Source organism: Leptopilina boulardi, unplaced genomic scaffold (genome assembly GCF_019393585.1).
Source record: "Leptopilina boulardi isolate dan_hultmark-lab unplaced genomic scaffold, ZJU_Lbou_2.1 LbouV2_165, whole genome shotgun sequence".
In the NCBI taxonomy this organism is placed as follows: domain Eukaryota; kingdom Metazoa; phylum Arthropoda; class Insecta; order Hymenoptera; family Figitidae; genus Leptopilina; species Leptopilina boulardi.
The window spans coordinates 3,292,928-3,316,788 of NW_026137713.1; the positions used below are offsets into that span (position 1 = coordinate 3,292,928).

Genomic DNA, 23,861 nt, shown 5'->3' on the forward strand with positions numbered 1-23,861 from the left:
AATATTTCTTCTAAACTATTGTAATTTACCTTTCGTAATTTCCATTTTTCCTCGTCAAATTTTTGCGATATTTCGCTAACACGGGACATTCCACTAGATATTTGTCCGTCATTTGTAAACATTATCCCATCGAGAGTTACACACTTTAAAAAAAAAGTATTTAGAAATTTTTTACCAAGATATGTTTATAATTAATAATTAATAATAATTATTAAAACATTAAATTATATTATCAATGAATAATATTAATAAAAAAAATTAAAATTGTACAAAAGAAAATTTATTACTCACATTGTATCCACCAGATGACAATTTTATGGCAATTTTATTTGTCTCACAAACGAGAAAATTACCCGCCGCAAAACGCACTGCAGGTTCAACTTCTTCAGGAAAATCAATTAAATCAAAAGCGCATTTGGCATTTTCAATTGTTCTGAAAGAAAAAATTTTTTTTTAATAACTTTTAAAGACAAAAAAATTAATAAAATCGAATATCTTTTTTCTTCTAATTTCAATACTCACCGAATTTTAGGATTAATTGGCTTAACTTTAGTAAAGTCCAATGAAAAAAAACCTTCGTAACCGCCATTGTGATTTTGCAAAAATTTTGTACATTTCTCAACATTGTTAATACTGTCTATGACGATAAAATCTTCTCTATGATCAATAATTTTTGCAATCGCTATTTTATAACGAGAATCGCGCGGTTTACATAAATCAGATAAACGTCCATGCTGTAAAAATTTATTGCTTTAATTAATAAAGTTCTTTTTTTTTTTTTAATTTTAGAAAATTATTAAATTTTCTATATCTTATAATAAAATATTAATAAATTTAAATAAAATAATTTAGATGAATACTTACTATTTTTGGATGAAAATATGATTTCATTTTATTAAAAACTTCATCATTTTTTCTTTGTCTCTTATAATATTCTTGATTTAACTTAATTGATTCTAATTCCTTTTCTAAATCCTGTATTTTATTTTGAGAAAAAGCATTCACTTCATTTTGTAAAATTTCACGTAATTTTTCCTCTTCAATTAAAGATTTATTGACATTCTCCAATTGTTCTTTCTCTCTATTGAGTTCATAAATAATTTGTTCACATTGTTTTGTATACAAATTAATTAGTCCAGTGATTTCACATTTTTCTCTATTTTTATTTTCAAGCCGATATTTATGATTTTCAAGTCTCTCTTTTTCTAAATTAAGTTCATGTTCATAATTTGCTGTTCTATTAACAGAAGTTAATTTTAAATCATTATATTCCTTGAACTGAAAAAAGAAAAAATTATAAAAATAATTAAATTATTAATTTATCATTAAATAAAAAAATTGTATACAAATTTTATTTTGTAAATAAAATAAACACATTACCTGTTCATCATTAAAACAATCAGGACTGAGCATAATTTTTTCATCAATATTATTTAATTGATTTATCAAAAATTCTTTATTACGATTGAGTTCGAGAAGATTTTCTTTTCGATTAATACTTCTTCTTTTTAAATCGTCACAGTTTTTTAAAGCAATAACCCTTCTTTCTTGATACTGTTTTATTTCTAAATTTTTTTTTCCTAAATTTGATTTTTCTCTTAACATTAATATTTCTTTCTCATTAATTGTCGTCTCCAATTGATTTATAGTTATTTTTTCATCCTTAATACTTTCTTGTAGCTCTTTTAATTTACGTTTTTCTTCTAATATGGTTTCTTCTAAAGAACGTTCAAATTCTTTTTTTGTATTTATTGCGTTTTCTAATTTTTCAATATCTAATTCCTCATGATAGAGATAAAAAAGTTGTTGATATTTATTCCAAGTGATCTGAAAATAAATATATTTTTAACGATTAAATTAAATTTTTTTTTTTTTATAACGAATTTTCAATAAATTAAAGAAAAATTGTCACCTCTTCTTCTTTTAAATTTTCATATTCTATTCGTCGTTTATTTTCTTCTGTTAAATCTTTTATTTTACGTTTTAAAATTTTTAACTTATCGAAATTTAATTTTCCTTCTGCATTCAATTTCTCTAAATTATGTTCAACACTAAAATCAAATAAAATTAAATTATAAATAATGCTAATAATTTAATTTATATATATTAGAATTTTGTAATATTAATTATTAATAAACTCACATTTTATATTCTTTTTCAAGATTTTGTGAGCCACACATTCGTTCAAAAAATCGACATCTTGCTTTTGGATCTTGTTTAATAATTGATTCCACATCTTCTTGATAAGCTAAGCAATTCTTGCCAAAATCAAGAATTCCAATTGACTTTAATTCTGCTTTATAATCTTCAATCGAAACAGACTAATTTTTCCAGCAAAATAAAAAAATATACATTTTTATTACACAATGAAAAAAAAAAACAATTGCCAAATAATGTTTTTCTTTTTAAATTATAAACAAAATAAACTTACAGATCCATTAAATTCGTATTTATTTCTTTTGGTGTTTGCAAATAATGTACGTTTAAATATTTTCTCATTGTCATCTTCCAAACGAAATGATATTTCAACATAACAAGAACTATAAATTAAAAACATTTAATTTTCTGTTAATTTAAAAAAAAGAAAAATTTTCAATAAATTATTTTTGACAAACCTGTTAGGTTTTGGATTTTGTGATTTTTCACAATAGATAAGTTTTAATAAATCACTGACACGTAAATTTTCCCAATTCTCGCCTAATGCAAAAGCGATAGCATCCATGAAATTGGATTTTCCTATATAGAAGTCAATTCAATAAATCGTTGAAGAAAAACAAAAAAAATTAATAATAATTAAATAATTTTATAGCGTGGTAAAATTTATCGTTTACAATTTAACAGAAAACAAAATAAATTTCAATTTAAAATAAAAAACAATTTTTCATTTTACTCACCAGATCCATTTGGTCCAATTATTACTGTAAACTGATTGAACTGTGTAACTTTTTTTAATCCTTGGTAAGATTTAAAATTATAAATTATCACTGATTTTAATGAAGTCATTTTGAAATTGGAAATATTTCGAAATTCCTTAAAAAGCAACAATTTCTTCTTTCACTAAATTATTTGAACTTTTGATTGTGTGAAAAAATTCAAACCCAGTGGCATCTGATTGGCTAAGACCTTCATCATTGACCTATTAAAAACAAAATCACAAAATTCAAAATGAAATTTATTATTTAAAAAAAGAAAATATATATTATAATTATTGTTACTATATAAAAAAATTAAATTTAAACATTGTTTTATACAATTAATATATAATAATATAATATTAAAATACAATAATTTAATTTTAATTAAATAGGTACAAAAAAATTTCATTAATTTGCTTTCGAAACTGTGAACATTTAAAAGTGAATTACTATAATTTTTTTTTAAATATAACGACAGGTAAAAAAATAATAATTACATATTTTTGTAATTTAAAAAAAAAATATAAAACTTTTTTTTATTTAAACGTTCACAATTTCAAGAACGTAAATTAAAATTTGCTAAATTAAAATATTTGAAAATATAATTTAATTTTAGAATCAAAAAATAGAAATTATTTTCAAATTCCAAAATAAAAATTAATTTCACAGAATGGGAAATATAAATTAATTTCAATATCTAAAATTTTAGAATTGAAAATAAGAAAATTAATTAAATTAAAAATGTTTTATTATCGTATTATAATAAATTAAATTAAAAAAAAAATTCCTTTTTTTTTTGCACAAAAATTTATTCAATTTCCACATCAACAATTGCATCCTCAACAACAATTTGTTCCGATATTGCCGCAACTTGTAACATTGGCAATGGATCTGGTGATTTATTATAAAAATTACTTGAAGTATGTTCTTTAAGAAATTCTCCACCTTTTTCCTCGTACTCCTTACGTGTAACTAAATAATCATCTAAATTCCCATTTAATCCAAAATCTCTTGCACCAAACCAAGCATCTAAACTTGTATTATTTGCAATATTCACATGAAAATTAGAACCAAATGGTCGAATTTCTTTTAATTCACGTTTTAAACGTTCCAATAAACCAGGAAATGAAGCCGGTCCACCAGTTAGAAAAATATTACAAGCAAGTCGCATTTGTAATTCAGATGAATAACGTTTTAATACAAATTCAATTGTCTCGGCAATACCAGCCTCAACAAGGCCAATCATTGATGGTTGAAATAATAATTCCGGTGAACGAAGACGTTCAATACCAACGTGTAATTGATGAGTTTCACCTGGCACCATTGGTGCACTTGAACCAGCACCATCAAATTCAGGATCATGATGACGTAATACATCTTCGAGTTCTATCAATTTCTCTTGCTCAAGTTCAGAATCGGAATCGCCGCCTTCCTATTTAAAAAAAAAAATTAAAATTTGAAAAACTAGAAAAATTCGATTCAATAAAATAAAACTGAAATTCTTACTCGATTAATAACTTTATAAACATCCCAATCTTCATCACGCATTCCAAAATCATCGTCTCTCTTTTCTTTTCTCGCCAATTGACTTATTATTCTCATTCTCTCTTGTGCAGCTGCTGTTCTTCTCTTGGCCATATCTTGTCTTCTTTGTCGTTTTGCCATTCGTTTATCCAATATATCTTGTCTAAAATTGACAAAAAAAAATTAAATTACTCATATAATGGTAGAGAAAATTTTTTTTTTTACCTCTTTTTTCTCACACCATTTATCCATTCATCAAAATCCTGTTGATCTTTTGGCTGAAGGCTAGTTTTTATTTTTGGTTTCTCTTCAATTACCATATTCTCTTCTTGTGAATTGGCAGCAACTATTTTTTGTCGTGTTCTTTCAACTTTCGCCTGTAAATTATTAATCATTTTCATTAATTCTGCCTCATTTGAGAGTGAATAGGATTTTAGGGCTTCCTCAAATTCTTCCATTTCGCCTTCTTCAAGAAGATCTTGAACTGCCAGCAATTGATTCAATTGCTCCTCATCTTCAGCGAGCTAAAAAAGAAAAAGAATAAAATCGATTTTTAAATTATCGGCATTTATTATTAATTTATAACAGGCCTTGGATCGACTTTAAGGCGTAAAAAAAGTCGATTTTTTAATTTAATTAATTAATAAATATAATCCGAGGACTGTTATAATTTTTTTTTTCATAATTACCCTTTCTTCACGTTTTCTGGCATTAATTTCCATAAGACGACGCGCGAGTTCTCGTTTTCTTTCTTTTTGTTGTTCAACTGTTAAACCAGGAGTACTTGCAGGCGCCACGTAAGGAAGTTGAACTCTCAAAATATTCATATCATAATAATCAGGATCCGCCCAATTGGCAATTTCCTCTTGATAATTCAGAGCAATTAAAGAATGATCGTGTATCAATTCCTTAAAATAAAATCATTATTCGAATAAAAAAAAAAAAAAGTTAATTTCCTTTTCTTGAAAATAACTTCTTTTATGTAATTCAAATAAACTTACTTCAGCACGACTCGGTGTAATTGCATTTACATGAACGGGATATTTTAATTGCAATAATCGATGCATATATGAAGTCAAATGATAACCACCAACATTAATTCGTCGTGAATTTATAGCATCAATTTTACCATCTAATATTGGTATAATATGAGTTGTGTGATAGCCAATACTAACAATAAGACCATCCGATGAACAATTATTATGATGATAGGAAAAAAGACAATCAACACCGTAACTTAACGATGGAATATTGTAACATTCAAAAAGAAGTTCAGCCATTACTAAAAAAAATAAAAAATATATATTTTTTTAAAATGAAGAAAATTATAATTTATAAACAAAAATTAATTAAAAACTCACAATTTCGAGAATAATTGGGATTTAGAAATGCTTCAGTTAAAATAATTGGATGATTCACTGAACCCTCAGTGTCAATACCCAAATGAGTAAAAGTATAGTCAAATATTTGTTCCTGTGCTTCAAAATGAGTCACAACATTGCGATCAAATTGTGTTTTTAATTGAAATCGAACGGCTTCAATATTTGCAATATCATTACCAACTTGTAATTCTCCATCTTTTTTTCCTCTCTCTTTTCTTGGTTTTGCAATTAGATTTCTAAATATTAAAAGCGGTGTCTTGTCCGTCGCCCATCCAACTCTACAGTTGTAAGAACCTTGAATAATATAAAAATTTACTATAAATAAATAAATAATTTAACAAATTGTCTTTGAAAGTATAATTTTAAAAACTTAAATAATATATTCTTTAGAACTTTATACTTACGTTTCAGTTAATTTCTATTTTAACTAATTATTAATTAGTTAATAAAAAAAAGATTGTTTTTACTTATTTTTGAGGTTAGGATATTAAATATATATATATATATATACTTACCGTTATCAATAATCAAAGGAATTGATTCTTCTTTAACTTTTCCAGAATAAATGTGTATTATATCTGGTACAGATTTGACATCCTTTAATTCTAGGATATCCATTTTTTAAAACACAATTTTTTTCTATTTTTTTTAAAAACACTTTTTTGTCACCATTAAAAAAATTGTAAACAACGTGAACTGAGTCACAGATACAAAAACGCGGTAAATTTAAAATTGAAATTTTCGTCCAGGGTTGGGTCAATTACGCGAATAATCCGTATTTTTAGGTAAAATAAAAGAAGATATCGTGCGTAAAATACAGTGAATTACGAAAAAAAAATAATTCGATTCTTTTATTTTGTAAAAAATAAAAGAAGTATCAAACTTTCAGGACAATTTCATTCTTTATAAATTATTATAAAAAATAAATTTATCAAAATTTCCAGTTTTTTTATTAATTATTATTAATTTAGCTTTTTTAATAAATAAAATGCATTGTACGTATGAATTTTCCCGTGGATATGGAACGGGTGTTTCTGAAGCAATTGGAAATTGGGGTTTTTCGAATGGAATAGCAAGTCATGGCAATGAAATTCAAAGAATGAAAAATATTTTTACAGAAATTGATTGTTTGTGAGTTAAATATTAAATATAAATTAATTCTTATTTATTAATAAATAAATAATTAATTTTTTTTTTGGAAGATAATAATTATTTTTATAATAGACGCAGTGATAAACCAATGATTACTGTAAAATACAATTGTCGAAATGATCCTGAGGCTTGGAATGTAAAACCAAGTCCCGAAGAATGTAAACCAAATTGGAATTTTCCAGAAAAACGACCACTAATTACATATAATTCAGTTTGTGAAACTTTAAAACGATCAAATATTATTGAAATTAAACCTGAATTAGCATATCCAATACCTGCCCGAAATTATTATATCCAACGAGTAAGTGTGAAGAGAAATATTTTTAATTAATTTTTTTCATTTAAGAAAAAAAAAATTGACTTTTTTTCTCCATTAGTCAGACAAATGGTATCGAAAGGGTTCGAAAAATTGCCCTCAACCAAGTTGTTTAGCTCCTCAATGTCCAAGATTTTGTTAAAAGAAAATTTGAATTTATGGAAAATTATTACAAAATAATAATTAATATTCCAATTTAATTTTATGTATATAAAAATTCTACAATATGAAAAAAAATAAATATTTTCTATTAAAAAAAAAAAATTCGCTAAAAAACAAAACACAAATCACTAGCAACTGGAACAAAAGAAAAATTAATATTCAAAATAAACAAAACCATCTAACATTTTGGATCACCTTTTTTCAAAATTTTACTGATAATTAATCATATTTAAGTAAAAATAAAAAAAAAATAACTATGCCACCAAAAAAAGAAGATAAAAATAAAGACGAAAAAAATAAAAAAGAGAACAATAAAGATAAAGAGAATAAAGATAAAAAGAAAGTGCCTGAGAAGAATCAAAGATTTAATTACAAAGTAACAGTTGGAATTGTAGATAAACCTAATAAATGTATTCCGTAAGTAATTTTTCATAACTTACTTATCTTTTTTTTTTAATATCAAAATATAGAGAATTTATCTAAAAAAATATCCGTTTAGCAATTTTTTTTTTTTTTTTTTTTTGATTTTTTGCTTTTAGAGAAATTCCAACAGAATGTCCTACACGATCTATGCCTTCTACTTCCTGTCCTCCTAAACCTCCAAATTGTTGTGAAATTCAAAACTATTTTCCAGAAAAACCAGATTGCTCTTCAACTCCGAAATGTAATTCAAAAAATTGCTAAATTTCTATTCATTATACATTTTAATAAGAGAAAATTTCCTTAGAATAAAAATTAATTTCTTCTAAAAATTTGCATTGACAATTATTTTGATGAAATAGTAATAACTTTGACAATGATTAATCAAAATAAATTATAAATTATTTATTAAAAAAATATATAAAAAGAAACTCACCAGTTTTGTTGACTTTTTTCTGCATTCCCAGAATCTCGATTTCTTTTCACATTTGGCTCAATAATTTTCAAAAAGATCCTCACCTAAAAAAATTTATAAAAATAATTCAAATGAAATGAAAAAAAAAAAATTATCAAATGCAAAAAATTTGTCAAATACGGAAAAAAATATAATTAGTAATTATAGTTCACTATAATTAGCAATTTTATAAACTAAATAAGTTCATAAGGATAATTAAATTGTTTAATAAGAATAATTAACTATAATAAAATTGTAATTAGACATTTTATTTGCAGTGTATATTGTATTTCTAACCTCACTAAAATATGTAATTTAAAAAAAAAAAACTAAAATTATATATATATATATATATATATATATATATATATATATATATATATATATATATATATATATATATATATATATATATATATATATATATATATATATATATATTATCATCAGTTCGTTTAGATAAATAATTATTTTCCAGAATTTTTAAATTAAATATACACGTGGTCTTGAATAACCTTACCATGTTTCTTCATCGTGCATGGAAGTGATAAAGTGAGGTTAGAAAACAATATCCGAATGATTGAAATGTATTTTTGAATAAGTCTGATATATTTTCGAATTAAAAACTACAAAAAAACTGTTAAAAAATGGAAATATATAAATATTTTAAATATATACCTATAGCAAAATGCGAAAGTATGTAGTTGCTACCTGAACAATGTATGCACAAACAAAAAAATATCAATACTATATAACAAATTTTTGTTTACAAACTGCAAAAATTTTTTAAAAGGAAACGATTTAGTAAATAATTTATATGAAAAGAAGAAAATTCTTACTATTATTAATTGGATGCACAAAAATGACACGAACAATTCTGAAGATTCTAAAACAGGAAGTGAATTCTCAACATTATGGGAACAACTGTGTGCTAAGAAAGTAACGCGATCTCTGATTGGCTCAGAATTTTGAGCGCCAGTACAGCGTAAATTTAAAATAATTTAAATATTTATTTTCATTTCCATTCATTTTATTTTTAAAAAGAAAGAATTATTATTATTTATATGCATTATTTGTTATGATTTCTATTAATTAATAATTTTTATTTTTATTATTTATTTAAAATTTCCCCGCTTATGATTAATAGCGCCCTCTAATATTGAAAATACAAAATTCCCCCTTACCGACTTTTCAATATTTACTTTTTCTCATTTTTTCTCAAAACAAATTTTTTTTTGCCGCGAACAATAATTAAAACTTGGTGTAAATACTAAATTTGTTGTTTAATTTAAGTTTTTTTTTTTTTTGAGATTGAAAACTAATTTATTACCACAAAAACGTAAATTTTATGGAAAAAAAATTGCACACTACCGCGTTTTTGAATTCGAATTTTTATGTATGCAACTTGTTGAATTTAATTTAAAGTCTCTTTTTTTAAAGTTAAAAGTTAAAAAATGAGTTGCCAATTTGGTGAAATTGTACAACCGTCATCACGTGCTTTTTGGTTAGATGAGGATGATGAAGAATTAAATGAAAGTGTACAAAATGAATCGTAAGTTTTACAAAACCTAACCTCACTTTTTTTTAGAAGAAAAGTAAATATAATTTTCTATTAAAAATTTCAAATTGTTAAAAGTATTATTATTTCATTGTATTAAAGAAATAAAATAAATTTTTTTCTTTAGTTTATTTTCCCTCGAGTGGTTGGAGAATGAACCTACAGTTATTGAAAAATTAGTCATCGTTGAAGGTGACATGGTAATCGGTAATTATTTTATAATTAATTAATAATTTCTTATATTTCAAATAAATAATTTTAATATTCTTTTTGTATTTATGATTAATATTTTTTTTATTTTCAGATTTTACGAAAGAAACAATAATTTCTGATGCAAAAAAAATTTGTAATATTAAACACAAATCTGATAAAAAGTCATCAATTATTTATGAAATTGAAAATTCATTATACATTTGTCTTGTCAGCACTGAATTAGATTTAACCGAAGCAGGAGAATTTATTGAAACGGTAAATAAATTATTTTTAATTTCAATGATATACTGAAAATTTTATACTGTAATGAATTTTATTAAATTGTGAATTAGATTTTAATTAAATTTCTATTTTAGATTCAACGTATTTTAACAAAAGCAAAGAAAATAATTGCACTTACCAATTGTCATGTATCGCAATTAAAAAGCAATGAAGAATATAGTGTGCCATCATTTTTAAAATCTTTATCAACAAAGGAAGCCCGAAATTCATGGAAGATTAATGCACCAAATTTAAGTCAGCCAAATATAATTTCTGGAATTGCTGCAGGAGGTAAAGATATATAAAATAATTTTTTTTTTTTTTTTCTACTCTCGGTGAAATTTAATTTTTTAATAAATTTTCAGCGCTTTCCTTCGCTGAAATAAAAGGATCTTACGGTATTCTTTTTGTGCTTTACACCGATAATTATATCTTAGATTCAAAAAGTGCACATCCATTGGTTGAATTATTTTCCGAAATAACGAATCGTAATATTCCTGAATTTTCATCTGTTCGAAGTGGCATTTTTAATAAAGGCAATCTTTATATGTAAATGTATTCTAAAAAAATGTATTCTATACTTCCTCCATTATTCAATTTTATTACGAAAAGAAATCTGAAATTAGAAAATACAATCCAAATTTTAGACAAAAATTCCATTTTAAAAATGTGAAAAACATTTGGATATTTACATTTTTTTATTTTATTAAAAAAAAAAAGCACTTACATGACGTATGACAGATGTACAATCTCAACGTAGTAAAAATTTAATAAAAAAAAAATATATTTTAAACCTACGATTGTGAGGGATAATATGAACGTTGATTACTCGATGGACCAGTTGGCGTTCCACCTGAAAAAAATGATGAATTCGAAGGATAACCATAGGGTGGAAACGATGGTTGTTGTGTAGGTGTTGAGACAGTTGGTATTTGTCTCACAGAACTTGGTGTACCTAAATTATGTGTCGTAGGTACAATATGATTTAATGTATTAACATTAGGCGGTGGTACTGCGATATTTGTAGGTGGATAAACAGGTGGATAATTTGTGGTATTTGCAAAATTTGTCGGATACGATGGAAAATGAACTTCTAAAGGTTTTGAATTCTCGATTCCTTCCGTTGTATTACAACCATTTGTTGGCACTGAATTTGTTTCAGTTTTCGATGGTTTTACTGAAATTCCAGCTAAAAAAGAAAAAATGTTTTCTTAAAAAAAATTTATATATATATATATTATTTTTTTTTTTACTAACCATTTGGTGTGCTCGATGCCGATTCTATCGATGGCGGGGCAATAAGTCTTTCTCTAACAGTTTCGGTTGATGCAATTAAAGGCGGTGAATCCGGTGGTTTTGCATTATTTGCATGGGAATAAAGATCAAGAACCTGATGACAAATATCTAAAAACAAAAGAAAAAAATTTCCATATTTATATTTTTAGAGAAATAGTTTTTTAATTTCCAAAAAAAAAAGCTGACCTTCCAATAGATCCATTGTGACATCCTCAACGAACATATCCCACCATCTTAAGTGTTTTGGTTGTCTTCCATTCCAATCGACAACTTCGAATTTACTTAATTTTCCCGCTAAATACATTAGAGCAACTGCTATTATTTCTGGTTCCCATTGAAGACACAATGTCGTACACAAGCTGAAAAAAAAAATTTTAATAAAAATTAGATGCAATATCGTAAACTGTATAAAAAATTAACAAATTTTTTTTCAATTAAGATACTTACCTATCGTTTACAAAAGTCCAAGCCATTTGTACCATTTTTTGTAATTTATTTTTGTCACCTAAAATTAAAAATAAATAAATTATCTCCAAATAATTGAAAATTTATTGAAAATTTACCTTTTAGTGATTTTGCATATTTCAAAAGATAACTATACGGATGTTCAACTTGAAGATCAAATTTAATTGTTTGTAAAAGAATCCTTTCCAATGTCATTACTTCCTCCTGTAAATAATCATCTTATTTAGTTAATAATTCAAAATTCAAATTTTGAATATAAAACTAAAATTTAATTACTTTAGGATCTTCTCCGAATGTTAAAAATTTTTGATCAGACAATATGCCTTTTGCAGTTTTAATAATATCTTTACATTTTTTTGGTGTCTCCTCAACTTTTCCAGCTAAAAATAAACAACTGCACGCTGTGACCTAAAAAAAAAAAATTAAATTCTCCCTCAAAATGATATATAGATTTAAATATAAAAATTTTCAACACTTACGAAACGTGGGAAAGTTTTAAATGAATGAAACATATAGAAACGATGAAAATAAACAACTCCAGTTGCCATTGTATTATATCCAAGATCCATTTTTGTTCCTGTATCAATAATAAATCGTGCTCCTTCTTTTCGATATCGAGATTCTGTCTCATAATCAATACCATCTTGAACGGAAGGTGTATTTTTTAAATTCTTCTTCTCATAATACCAGCATGGCATTTTTGTTAATTTCTAGAAATAAAAAATCTTCATTTTAATATTAAAATTTCGAAAAAGACAAGAAATTAATATTAAACGTTGGACAAATTTAAAAAAAAAATCAAAATGTAAATATTTTAATATTTAATAAATATATTACATTATAATAATATATTAAAAATTTCTATTTAATAATCATTTCATATTTCATAATATAGAAAACTACGCAATATTATTGTAAAATTATATATGTGATTATATATCAAAATATAAAGCCGATATTCTAACCTCAAAATTGTGGAAAATTCTTGACACTTATTGATTGAAATTTATGACAATTATATTATTGATAATAACATAAATTAAATACACACCTTTTTATTATTTATTTACTATGGAATATTGTTTAATTTCTAAATCACAGCTAGCAAATTCACTAATTTTTTTTTTAAACACTTTAATTATCTTTGTTGTTGATATTCAAGAGTTTTACCACCAACTGCAGTATAAAGATCATTATTTTGACAGTCATTCCATTAGTATCGTTTTAGTATAAACAAAATATTAAATTATTATATTCATAACTTTATATAATTTAAATAATCTTCTCAAAAAAAAAAATTTTTATTTTCTTTACACAATTTATAAATACTATTTTATTAATGTATTTTAAAAAATGACACAACTAACACAAATGACTGGGATAAAATTGACCGCAATTTGTATATATACTAAATACAACTCTCTTGATTAATATTGGTACTTTATGTGAAGATGAAAAGTTTCTCTATATTGCCGTTGGCGCTACAATCTAGAATGTATTTTCCTTTTTTTTGAATTAATTTATTAAATTGTCAAGTAAATTATATAAAATTTTTTATTAATTTTTATTTCCATATTTTTATTATCTACAATTTAATTAAGATTATTATTTCTGAATTGTTTTAAATTAATTAAAATCGGGACATTCAATTATATTTTTTAAATACAATTTTTCAACATAATAAAACATAATTTTAGATTATTCTTTCAAATTAAAAATATAATATTTTTATTAAAAATATAATATTTTTAATTATATTCAAAAACTAATTTGAAAAAATAATATGTAAATATTCAATTTATAATATTATTAATGTTGAAAATAAAATTTGTTTATTCACAACGAAATTAAGTGTATGATCTTTTTTTAAATTATAATCAGAAAAATATAAAGCTAACGTAATCCCTCGATATAAAAAAAAAATTAAAACTGATTTTAAATATAAAATAATCATTTTTTTTTAAAGTTAGGTGTTTTCCATCTTTAATCTATAAAGTATTAACTAGCTTCCTTTAAACTAAACAATAAAACCAGTAATTAATTTTTCTTTTTTTTCTATTTACAATTAAACTTCCTTTACCAAAAATACATACACCAATCGCGTTTATATATAATATCTATCTATATATATTAACAAACATCTTGAGTAAATTATATATAAATATAGACAACAAAATATATATATATATATAAATATATTATGAATCAGTTTTATCACAGTTCATAATTTTGGTGGATAATAGGTTTGATTATTAAATGGTGGAGGTCCAGGTGTTTGAGGAATATAAGAAAGATTTGGAGAATAATTAAAATGAGATTGAAATTGATGTGGCGGTGGTTGTCGAATATTTGTTGGAGGTTGAATAATTCTCATTGTATTAGGAGGTGGATGAATGGATTTCATTGGCACAACATTTGGCGGTGGTATTGATAAATCTAAGGGAGGATAAACCGTTGGATAAATAAGATTATTTGAAAAATTCATAGTGTACGGTTGAAATTGCACCGTAGAAGACTCAATCAGTCTTGAATTCTCGATAATAACGTCATTACCCAGTTGACGTTCATTAACAGGCACTGAATTAGTTTCTGTGGCTGAAACCCTTGTAAGTGTCACAGGAACTAAAAGTTTATTAAAATTTATTCTTCCTTATTTTTTTTTCTATTCATTAGTTTAAATTATTTAAACTATTTCTTTTAACTATTCACATTTATTATTATTTCTAGATTATTTATAAGATAATTTTCTTACCATTTGGAGAATTTGTAATGGAAACAAGTGATGGTTGTGGTGGTGGTGTTGTAGTTTTTTCTATTGTTGTTCCATTAGTAGAATCAGTTGAATTTGATTCAAGAATTTTAAAATTATTTGCCTGGGGATATAAATCTAAGGCTTGTAAACAAATATCTGAAAATTGAATATTATTTTAATATTTTGTTATTTAAAATTTTTGGAAAAGCATTTAAATTTTGTAAAACTATTTTTTCCTTAGAAAAAAGTATTTTACCTTCTAAAATTTCCATTGTTATATCTTCAATAAACATGTTCCACCATTTTAAATGCTTTGGTTGCCTTCCATTCCAATCGACAACTTCAAATCTACTTAATCGTCCAGCTAGATATATTAAAGCAACTGCAATTATTTCAGGTTCCCATTGAAGGCACAGAGTTGTACATAAACTGTAATAAAATAAAAATAATATCGAAATTATATATTTTTCATTTTTGTAATTTTAATTAAAAAAATAATTTTAATCAGTATAATTTATTTACCTATCATTAACAAAAGTCCAAGCCATTTGGATCATATTTTGTAATTTGGCTTTATCTCCTTTCAAACATTTTGCATATCTCAAAAGATATTTGTAAGGATGATCGACTTGTAAATCAAATTTAATTGTCTGCAGTAACACTCTTTCTAACGTCATTACTTCCTCCTGTAATGATAAATTTTTAATTACTAGAAATATTCTATAATTTGAATTTAAAAACTTGAATTTAAAAAAAACGTAAATAATTTATTTAATTATTCTGTCAAAATCTTACTTTAGGATCTTCTCCAAAAGTTGAAAATTTTTGTTCAGACAAAATAAATTTGGCAGTTTTAATAATATCTTTACATTTTTTTGGTGTCTCCTCTACTTTTCCAGCTAGAAATAAACAACTGCTCGCTGTGACCTGTAATGAAAAATTTGAATTAAATTATTTTTTTTTTATACTGACAAATTTATTTGAAATAAATATTGTTTAATATTTACTTACATAACGAGGATATGTTTTAAAAGAATGAAACATATAGAAACGATGAAAATAAACAACTCCCGTTGCTATTGTATTATATCCAAGATCCATTTTTGCTCCTGTATCGATAATAAATCGTGCACCTTCAGTTCTATATCGACTTTCTGTTTCATAATTAATTCCATCTCGAATTGAAGGTGTATCTTTTAATTCTTCCTTGTCATAATACCAAAAAGGCATTTTTCAACAATTCTGAAAAAAAAGAAAAATTTTCATTAGTTTTCTTTTTTCAATTATAAAAATAAATTTCAATATAGAAAATTGTATAATTAAATTAAGCGAAGAAATTCAGATAAAAATTAAGATAAATTAAGATCTAGAATAAAAATTAAATAAAAAAAAAAAAATTGTAATAAAAATCAAATATGAAATTAGAATAATAATTAAATATTGAAAGAGATAAAATATTTTTTAAAAAGAACAGAAATTTAAACATTGAAATTTTGTTTAATAATTCAACTTCCATTGGAGGAATAAAACGAGAATTTTGTATATACGTCACATCCTAAAGGAAAGCCCCCATAACATTGCTGACGTAATTCAGATAGCCTATACTTTAAAAAAAAAAATATGGAGTTTAAAATATTAATAAAAATGAAAAAACAATAAAATGTTCTTGTGAATAAATTGAGAAAAGTATCCCCTAAAGATGCGATAAAACATATGTTACGAAATGCTATATGATTAGAAAGTTAATTCTTTTATATTATAAAAAAAAAATACTTCCCATTAAATTAATTCTACTTCCTTTCTACTTCTTAATATAATTACATTTTTCTTTGTAATGAATTAATTTAATTTTATTTAAATAGATAATAAAATAACAAATTAAAATACAAATAAAAACTAATATTCAATTAAATATATAATTAAATTACAAAATTTTTCATTTTAGTATGAAAATTATTCTATTAGAAAAAATAATTAGTATATTAGCTAATAATAATTTAATTTATGGATAATTTAATTAATTTTAGAATGCTTATAATTATTTTAAAGAATATTTTTACTCACTTATTTATGTTTTGAAATTCACGTTTTTCGTATAATTTATCTGCTTATCGATAAAACAATGTTTTCGTTATTATTATTATTACTATTTATAATTTTCTACGGCACTTTTTGGAATTTTTCACTAAATATATATATATTTTTTTTTTTGTTAATCGTGGCTCTTCTTATGACTGAAGAACACAACTAAACAGACATGACTGACAGACACAATGGATAACATAAACGTTCGAAATTCACAAAATCTCTCAAAGATGTCACCACGATGTAGAAAAATCTGTATAAAAAAAATAAAATACAATTATTATAATATAACAATAATAATTATTATGTTAACAATTATATATATATACATATATATATAACAAATAATTAATTATTAAAAAATAGCAATAATTTCAAAAAAAAACATTTTAGTATTTTAAAAAAGAAAAAGAAAAAAAACTGGTAACTACAAATTTTTTTAATTACTGGAATAATAAACAATAAATTAGAATTTAAAAATTAAAATATATCTAATTTTTAAAAAAAAATTATTGGAAAAAGTAATGTGAGAACAAAAAAGGGGAAAGACAGTGGGAGGGGATTGATAAAAGGTCGAGTGTAAAGGAAGGTATATATGAGGAAAGCGAAACGAGAATATAGGGTCCGTTCCTTATCTTTGGATAACAGGCGAGGAATACCCTTCTCTCGTCCTGCGTCCTGCTTCTAGAAGTCGCAGAAAGTGCCATGATGAATCGGCCATATTGCCTTACTGTCCTCAAAACGAGCTGAAATCTCAAATCCTTTTTTTTATCTCCCTTTTCCCTCCTTCTCTTCATATATGATGAATTCTAGAAAAAAACAAACAAATTTCAAATTAATTATTATAAATATTACAAGTGATTGGGATTTTAATTTCTTTTTTTATGCACAAATTGCACATAAACAAATTTTGCAATTATTCCATGTTTCACTTTTCCGAAATTTATATAATTAATCCAAATTTTAAGTTACTCGACATTTTTTATTTGAATCCGAATTTAATTTGTCATAAAAATTTTTATTTTAAACAAATTTCAATTTTTCCGAAACACGAAAATTTCATTTACCAGAAATATCATTTATTCGAATTTAATTTATTAAAAAAAAAAAATTTTACTCAATTAAATTTAAATTTTATTCGAATTTTCAGTTGTCCGAAATTTTATATTTATCCAACAAATTTTATTTTACCGAATTTCAATTGTCCAAAAATTTTATTTATAGGAACTTTAATTTTTCTGAATATTCAGTAGCCTGAAATTTTTATTTGCATTCAATTTATCTGAAAATGTTATTTAATCGAATTTCAATTTATTCGAATTTTCAGTTGCCTGGAATTTCATTTATTCGAATTTAAGTTGTCTAAAAAAATTTTATTTTACCGAATTTCCATTTACCCGAATTTTAATTTATCTAAAATTTCGCATTTATCCGAATTTCAATTTTTCCGAATATCGGCAGCAGTCTGACATTTTTATTTATCTGCATTTAATTTGTCTGAAAATTTTTATTTAACCGAATTTCAATTTACCCGAAATTTTATTTATTTGAATTTAATTTGTGACAAAAATTTTTATTTAACCAAATTTAAATTTTTCCGAAACTTAAAAATTTCATTTGCCGGAAATATTATTTATTCGAATTTAATTTATAAAAAAAAAAATTTTCACTCCATTAAATTCAAATTTATTTGAATTTTTCAGTTATCCGAAATTTTATTTATCCAACAAATTTTATTTTACCGAATTTCATTTATTACGAATTTTAATTTTTCCTAATATCCAGTAGCCTGAAATTTTTATTTGCATTCAATTTATCTGAAAATGTTATTTAACCGAATTTCAATTTATATTCGAATTTTCAGTTGCCTGGAATTTCATTTATTCGAATTTAATTTGTCTAAAAAAATTTTATTTTTACCGAATTTCCATTTATTCGAATTTTAATTTATCTAAAATTTCATTTATCCGAATTTCCATTTTTCCGAATATCCGCAGCTGCCTGACATTTTTATTTATTTGCATTTAATTTGTCTGAAAATTATTATTTAACCGAATTTACATTTATTCGAAATTTCATTTATTCGAATTTAATTTGTAAAAAAAAAATTTACTCAAATTTAAATTTATTCGAATTTTTAGTTGTCCGAAATTTTATTTATCCAACAAATTTTATTTTACCGAATTTCAATATTGTCCAAAAATTTTATTTATACGAATTTTAATTTTTCTGAATATTCAATAGCCTGAAATTTTTATTTGCATTCAATTTGTCTGAAAATTTTTATTTAATCGAATTTCAATTTATTCAAATTTTCAGTTGCCCGAAATTTTATTTTTCCGAATTTAATTTGTCACCGAAATTTTTATCTAACCAAATTTCCATTTATCCGTATGTTAATTTGTCAAAAATTTTACTTTTATTATTTCAATATTTTTTTGATTTTTTCTTTAAAAAATTATTCTAAATTAAAATCGAGAAAAAATACCATTTTTACAAATAAAACGGAAATTTTTATAAATTGACAATAAAAATAAATTTAAAATATTAATCACGATGTTTTTGTTGTGTTTTTGATATATTGAAATGATAGAAAAAAAAATGTTGAATTCAAATGATACTTATGTATATATGCGGCTTTGGTATATGAATAATTTAAGGAGTTTATGAGGTCATCTGAAAAGATTGAGAAGCATAAAGGATTTTTGGGGTGCCAAAGTGACTCGTTGATTTTGCGTAACACGGTCTATCTTATATACAGTCCGAGCGTATATATATATATAAATGTTGTCTGGCTGACTACTATTCGAATGATGATGGAGTACATGGTTCGCGCGCACAACCCTTGAGATGAACACTTGAGGCCCGGAGTCGAGAAGATCCCTTTCTACATGGGTGGTCCATTCCTTATACGCATGCATATTATATAAGTTCAGCAAAGTTCAGAGAGTGAGGACATCAAGGCGAGACACATCATATATGCCTTGACCTCTGATCTCGGTAAAAATTTACTTGAATTTCACTCTTTCTCAATTTATTATATATATATATATGTCACTTGCTATTACATCCTCTCGAAATTCTTTATGATTCACATCATTATAATGATTTTCAATTTTTCTAATCTTTACATATATATTAATTAAATTATTCACTTTTTTTTTCATTAAATTTATGGATCAATTCTTATATTGTTTTTTCTATAATTATAACTGAAATATGAATAAGGAAAAATTTCAATATTTCCTTTTTCGATTTCGTATATTTAAATAATTAAAATTCTAATGAGAAAATAATCGAATTAATTGATATTTAGACGAATTAGTTATATAATTCGGATAAACGAAATAAAAATTTATAAATAGAAATTTTTTCTAAAATTATATGGACAGTAAAAGAAATTCGTTTTGTGAATTAAAAAAATTTTGACTTTTTCATTTAAGGTCGAATATTATTTTAATATTAATAGAAATTCGATCTATTATAAAAATTCACTGGAAATTTGAATAAATGAATTTCGAAGAATATTCCTGGTTTTCTTTTTCTTTTTTTGTAATAATTGTTGCTAATTGGAGTTTTGTTCTATTTATGAGAAGATTCTAAAGTGTCAATGGAGTTAGATTTTGAGTGCAAATTGACGCTACTCAGAACCATGTATTTGATTCCATGGACTAAAGTTAAAGTCGCGCATATATATATAGTTAGATTTTTGAATACTTGGAAGAGAAGAGGAACCGTCGTGTGTGGTCCATGGTGTTAATCAGGATAACTGGCTACCGAACGGCCCTTCAATTATATACCCACATCTCAGCTTCAACGACGAACACAGTTGTATATTCCTCTCTTGCTATAAGTTGCATAAATACGTTTCTATATCCTGAGACTTTAAAAATTCTCTTTCACTTTTTCTCTCAATTTCTTTTTTTCTCTTTCTTTTCTTTTTTTTTTTAAGAAACAATGCCTCAATTGTTTTCTATTAAAAAAATGGTCAAATCACGATTCTTTCACCATATATACGAAATCCTATTGATTCAGAAATAAAACTGAAAAAAAAAATTACAGAAAATACATATCAATTTTATTGAAACAAAAAAATAAAACTGAAAAGTGCATTATCGGGTCAAAAGTATATATATAGAATTTTTGCGTGGGTGTTGTCGAGATGAGATTTTACTTTTGTAAGACCGGTTGTTGAATTTTTGATTGTATGATAATTAATTCGAAGGCTACCTGTCTTCATTCACAATATTTCTGCATCTTTTATAATATCTCGTAAACATTTTAACACCGTCGATACTTTCACTTTTTTTATTATTATTATTATTTTGTAGCATATAAAGCCGGTTTTATCAATTTCATTCATTAAAAAACTTGCCTTTTTTTATAGCAAAAGGTATATATATATAAAATAAATTAAGATAAATGCCCTAGTTATCGTCACATATTTGCTGAGAATTTAAATCAATGTATTTGAAATAATATAATAATTATTATTTATATAAAAATATTTAAAATTGAAAAAAAACATAATTTTTATTTGTTGAAAATATTTTTTTTTTTTCATTTTCAAACCAAACGCAGAGTGACGAAGTCTGCAGGACATTTATCTTATTATATTATATTTTTTAAGAAAAATAAAAAATAATGTTATTAATTATACTATAAAACTAAATCAACAAAACTTTAATGGAAATAATTCTTTTCGATTCGATTGTAGCAAAAATATTATTTTTAGAAAATGTACCTTGAACGATGAAAGGGATGCTGCACAAAAATGAAGAAATTTTTTTCCACCATATATATATTATGTTTTGATTAGTCAAGAAGTACTTCAGTTAATCCTGCGATGTTTCAGTTTATTTTTTTTCTCAATTCCATCGATGCGATAATTTCGGATAATCCAAATTTTATACATTTGTATAGGTATTTTATAAAAAGAATATATCCATTAAATTCTGAAACAAAATATAATTAAATAAATATAAAATATGAAAGAAATATATAAAATAAATGAAAGAAGTATGAAAAATATATAAGTAAAAAAGTTGCGACGGTGCTTATGACAAAAGTTTGCGATTTTAATTCAATTAAATAATTTGTAATTATATAAATATATATTGTTAAGTGTGTGTAAAAAGTTTCATGGTGTAAAGTCAAAAAAAAAAAAAAAAAAAAAAGAGTGCTTTGATAAAAAGAAATGAGGGGCAGAAGGTTGATGTGTATACACTGCGGTAAATATTTGCGTGTCAACATATACAGACTTATATGCACTACTATCCCTTCTAGGTTTCAACTAGAAAGTATATGTGAACTCATTCAGACACGGTGTCAAACGAACGCGAGAGAGAGAGAGAGAAAGAGAGACAGTGTCCATCTTATCAAATAAAAAAATATCAACTTCAAACGAGAAAATTAATTATAGCAAAACGACAATTAACATTTCTTTCAAAATTCGATTCACTTTTACAATAAAGATAAAATTTTTTCAATTTTAACAGCAATTTATAAATTATTATATACATAATAGAACCTAATTTTGATACAGCGAAAAATTTTCACCATTTAAAAATTATGTATTTCTATATATATTAAAAAAGAAAGGGGTTTAAAAATATTTTAATTATAAATAAAAATTTGTTGGAGAATAAAAATTCTATTTTACGCACTCAGAAAAAAATTCGATAGAAGCAACCAAATTTTGGTTAAATCAACAAAATAAATGCATTGATGATATACAGTTAACCAAACATTTATGGTTGCATAAACCAAACGTTTATTTAGCTCAATCAAATTTTTTCTTTGTTCAAAAAATTTATTAAAATAAACCAAACAATTATTTAGATCAAATAAATATTTAGTGAAATAAACAAATTTTGTTTGAACTAACCAAAAAATTGGGTAAATATAAAAAAATGGTACATTTTTGGTTCAAACATATCTTTTTTCTGAGTGTAGTATAAAAATTCGAGTTTTATATTAATTTAAATTAACAATTATTTTTGAATTAAGAAAAATTCTTTTCGTTTCAATAAATTCTATACATATATATATATATATATATAAAATACAAATTCTTCTCAATAATTCCAGTGATGGAATAAAAAATTCTTCGCTGTGAAAATTCGGCTCAATAGAAATTTTTGAATAATTCAAATGAAAATTCGGCTAAATAAAAGTTCTATACTTTATAAAATACGGTTAAATAGAAAATTTAAATAAAATTCGGACTAAAATTTCATTTATCCGAATTTCAAATTTTCCAAATATCCATAGTAGCCTGACACTTTTATTTGCATTCAGCTTATCTGAAAATGTTATTTAACCGAATTTCAATTTATTCGAATTTTCAGTTGCCTCTGGAATTTCATTTATTCGAATTTAATTTGTCTAAAAAATTTTTATTTAACCAAATTTCCATTTACCCGAATTTTAATTTTTCTAAAATTTTGCATTTATCCGAATTTCAATTTTTCCGGATAGCCGCAGCTGCCTGACATTTTTATTTATCTGCATTTAATTTGTCTGAAAATTTTTATTTAACCGAACTTCAATTTATTCGGCTCAATAGAAATTTTTAAAGAATTCAAATGAAAATTCGGCTTAAAAAAAGTTCTATACTTTATAAAATACGGTTGAATAGAAAATTTAAATAAAATTCGGTTAAAATAGTATAATTGGTTGATAATAAAATTCGTTTCACATTGGAAATTGATTCCAAGAGTTGAAGGAAACGAGAGGACATACATGTTTGATTATATAGAAGTCAATGAAACTATGGTCAGATATATATAGAGTTAAAGTGGTTCTCTCCCGAAAGATATATACTTCAATGAGATCCAGTGGAGGGTGTATCGCTTTGGAAGTAAATGAAAGGAGTGGATTTTTTTTTTTTTTTACTGGATTTAA

At 24.0% G+C, this 23,861-nt stretch overlaps 6 protein-coding genes and 1 long non-coding RNA gene across 10 annotated transcripts in view; 2 read left to right on the forward strand and 5 right to left on the reverse strand.

Annotated features, from left to right (window-relative positions):
- Positions 1 to 9,234, reverse strand: part of LOC127277110 (structural maintenance of chromosomes protein 1A-like) — a 19,672-nt gene extending 10,438 nt beyond the window's left edge. The window contains exons 1-13 of one of the 2 annotated variants that reach the window (XM_051297946.1): positions 9,165 to 9,212; positions 9,004 to 9,036; positions 8,308 to 8,390; positions 2,895 to 3,136; positions 2,616 to 2,736; positions 2,432 to 2,540; positions 2,143 to 2,321; positions 1,913 to 2,051; positions 1,381 to 1,827; positions 865 to 1,278; positions 523 to 734; positions 292 to 433; positions 30 to 143 (exon numbers count right to left, since the gene is read on the reverse strand). In XM_051297946.1, the coding sequence (XP_051153903.1) occupies positions 30 to 143; positions 292 to 433; positions 523 to 734; positions 865 to 1,278; positions 1,381 to 1,827; positions 1,913 to 2,051; positions 2,143 to 2,321; positions 2,432 to 2,540; positions 2,616 to 2,736; positions 2,895 to 3,003 (1,986 nt within the window). In that variant the 5' untranslated portion in view covers positions 3,004 to 3,136; positions 8,308 to 8,390; positions 9,004 to 9,036; positions 9,165 to 9,212. Of the gene's footprint in view, positions 1 to 29; positions 144 to 291; positions 434 to 522; positions 735 to 864; positions 1,279 to 1,380; positions 1,828 to 1,912; positions 2,052 to 2,142; positions 2,322 to 2,431; positions 2,541 to 2,615; positions 2,737 to 2,894; positions 3,137 to 8,307; positions 8,391 to 9,003; positions 9,037 to 9,164 lie in introns of both variants that reach the window. The other variant, XM_051297947.1, reaches the window with a different exon arrangement.
- On the reverse strand, positions 3,646 to 6,524 carry LOC127277113 (actin-related protein 5). Its single transcript, XM_051297949.1, has 7 exons — positions 6,337 to 6,524; positions 5,801 to 6,115; positions 5,441 to 5,721; positions 5,129 to 5,347; positions 4,665 to 4,963; positions 4,422 to 4,602; positions 3,646 to 4,347 (listed from the first exon to the last, which is right to left on the reverse strand). Exons 1-7 carry the CDS (start codon positions 6,437 to 6,439, stop codon positions 3,724 to 3,726), a joined length of 2,022 nt encoding a protein of 673 aa, XP_051153906.1. The 5' UTR covers positions 6,440 to 6,524; the 3' UTR covers positions 3,646 to 3,723.
- LOC127277116 (uncharacterized) lies at positions 6,695 to 8,214 on the forward strand. The gene is made up of 4 exons (XM_051297954.1): positions 6,695 to 6,952; positions 7,046 to 7,274; positions 7,351 to 7,868; positions 7,991 to 8,214. The coding sequence occupies exons 1-3, from the start codon at positions 6,810 to 6,812 to the stop codon at positions 7,429 to 7,431; spliced, it is 453 nt and encodes a 150-aa protein (XP_051153911.1). The 5' UTR covers positions 6,695 to 6,809; the 3' UTR covers positions 7,432 to 7,868; positions 7,991 to 8,214.
- Positions 9,235 to 9,517: 283 nt separating the features above from the next.
- LOC127277119 (uncharacterized) lies at positions 9,518 to 10,915 on the forward strand. The gene is made up of 5 exons (XM_051297958.1): positions 9,518 to 9,877; positions 10,011 to 10,090; positions 10,188 to 10,351; positions 10,453 to 10,648; positions 10,723 to 10,915. Exons 1-5 carry the CDS (start codon positions 9,780 to 9,782, stop codon positions 10,908 to 10,910), a joined length of 726 nt encoding a protein of 241 aa, XP_051153915.1. The 5' UTR covers positions 9,518 to 9,779; the 3' UTR covers positions 10,911 to 10,915.
- Positions 10,912 to 13,489, reverse strand: LOC127277117 (cyclin-K-like). Of its 3 annotated transcripts, XR_007842322.1 has the most exons (9): positions 13,170 to 13,489; positions 12,598 to 12,828; positions 12,395 to 12,526; positions 12,217 to 12,322; positions 12,101 to 12,158; positions 11,840 to 12,012; positions 11,615 to 11,761; positions 11,085 to 11,567; positions 10,912 to 10,973 (listed from the first exon to the last, which is right to left on the reverse strand). XR_007842322.1 is itself a non-coding variant. In XM_051297955.1 (8 exons), the coding sequence occupies exons 2-8, from the start codon at positions 12,814 to 12,816 to the stop codon at positions 11,152 to 11,154; spliced, it is 1,251 nt and encodes a 416-aa protein (XP_051153912.1). In that variant the 5' UTR covers positions 12,817 to 12,828; positions 13,170 to 13,489; the 3' UTR covers positions 11,043 to 11,151. The 3 variants fall into 3 exon arrangements, 2 of the variants coding, with proteins under 2 accessions (XP_051153912.1, XP_051153913.1); XM_051297955.1 differs by lacking the exon at positions 10,912 to 10,973 and having other exon boundaries at positions 11,043 to 11,567; XM_051297956.1 differs by lacking the exon at positions 10,912 to 10,973 and having other exon boundaries at positions 11,043 to 11,546; positions 13,170 to 13,485.
- Positions 13,490 to 14,155: 666 nt separating this feature from the next.
- LOC127277118 (cyclin-K-like) lies at positions 14,156 to 17,184 on the reverse strand. Its single transcript, XM_051297957.1, has 7 exons — positions 16,935 to 17,184; positions 15,882 to 16,112; positions 15,666 to 15,797; positions 15,393 to 15,556; positions 15,127 to 15,299; positions 14,871 to 15,026; positions 14,156 to 14,740 (listed from the first exon to the last, which is right to left on the reverse strand). Exons 2-7 carry the CDS (start codon positions 16,098 to 16,100, stop codon positions 14,340 to 14,342), a joined length of 1,245 nt encoding a protein of 414 aa, XP_051153914.1. The 5' UTR covers positions 16,101 to 16,112; positions 16,935 to 17,184; the 3' UTR covers positions 14,156 to 14,339.
- Positions 17,185 to 17,381: 197 nt separating this feature from the next.
- LOC127277122 (uncharacterized) overlaps positions 17,382 to 23,861 on the reverse strand; it is a 79,051-nt gene continuing 72,571 nt past the window's right edge. Inside the window, exons 15-17 of the long non-coding RNA XR_007842323.1 lie at positions 21,700 to 21,910; positions 20,673 to 20,998; positions 17,382 to 17,764 (exon numbers count right to left, since the gene is read on the reverse strand). This is a non-coding gene — a long non-coding RNA (uncharacterized LOC127277122). The remainder of the gene's footprint in view (positions 17,765 to 20,672; positions 20,999 to 21,699; positions 21,911 to 23,861) is intronic.

Bases quoted from the DNA above. Each gene is read 5' to 3' on its own strand.
- LOC127277117 (XM_051297955.1), bottom strand. From the start codon at position 12,816: ATGCCATGCTGGTATTATGAGAAGAAGAATTTAAAAAATACACCTTCC. The intron at 12,323-12,394 runs GTAATTAAATTT...GATTATTTACAG, and splicing joins CATTCGGAGAAGATCCTAAA to GAGGAAGTAATGACATTGGA. The intron at 11,762-11,839 runs GTCAGCTTTTTT...TTTTGTTTTTAG, and splicing joins CACAATGGATCTATTGGAAG to ATATTTGTCATCAGGTTCTT.
- LOC127277118 (XM_051297957.1), bottom strand. From the start codon at position 16,100: ATGCCTTTTTGGTATTATGACAAGGAAGAATTAAAAGATACACCTTCA. The intron at 15,798-15,881 runs GTAAGTAAATAT...TTTTCATTACAG, and splicing joins TTAAAACATATCCTCGTTAT to GTCACAGCGAGCAGTTGTTT. The intron at 15,557-15,665 runs GTAAGATTTTGA...TTATCATTACAG, and splicing joins CTTTTGGAGAAGATCCTAAA to GAGGAAGTAATGACGTTAGA.
- LOC127277119 (XM_051297958.1), top strand. From the start codon at position 9,780: ATGAGTTGCCAATTTGGTGAAATTGTACAACCGTCATCACGTGCTTTT. The intron at 9,878-10,010 runs GTAAGTTTTACA...TTTTTTCTTTAG, and splicing joins GAAAGTGTACAAAATGAATC to TTTATTTTCCCTCGAGTGGT. The intron at 10,649-10,722 runs GTAAAGATATAT...ATAAATTTTCAG, and splicing joins TTCTGGAATTGCTGCAGGAG to CGCTTTCCTTCGCTGAAATA.
- LOC127277113 (XM_051297949.1), bottom strand. From the start codon at position 6,439: ATGGATATCCTAGAATTAAAGGATGTCAAATCTGTACCAGATATAATA. The intron at 6,116-6,336 runs GTAAGTATATAT...ATATTATTCAAG, and splicing joins TCCTTTGATTATTGATAACG to GTTCTTACAACTGTAGAGTT. The intron at 5,348-5,440 runs GTAAGTTTATTT...TTTTATTTTAAG, and splicing joins TTACACCGAGTCGTGCTGAA to GAATTGATACACGATCATTC.
- LOC127277116 (XM_051297954.1), top strand. From the start codon at position 6,810: ATGCATTGTACGTATGAATTTTCCCGTGGATATGGAACGGGTGTTTCT. The intron at 6,953-7,045 runs GTGAGTTAAATA...TTTTTATAATAG, and splicing joins TTTACAGAAATTGATTGTTT to ACGCAGTGATAAACCAATGA. The intron at 7,275-7,350 runs GTAAGTGTGAAG...TTTCTCCATTAG, and splicing joins GAAATTATTATATCCAACGA to TCAGACAAATGGTATCGAAA.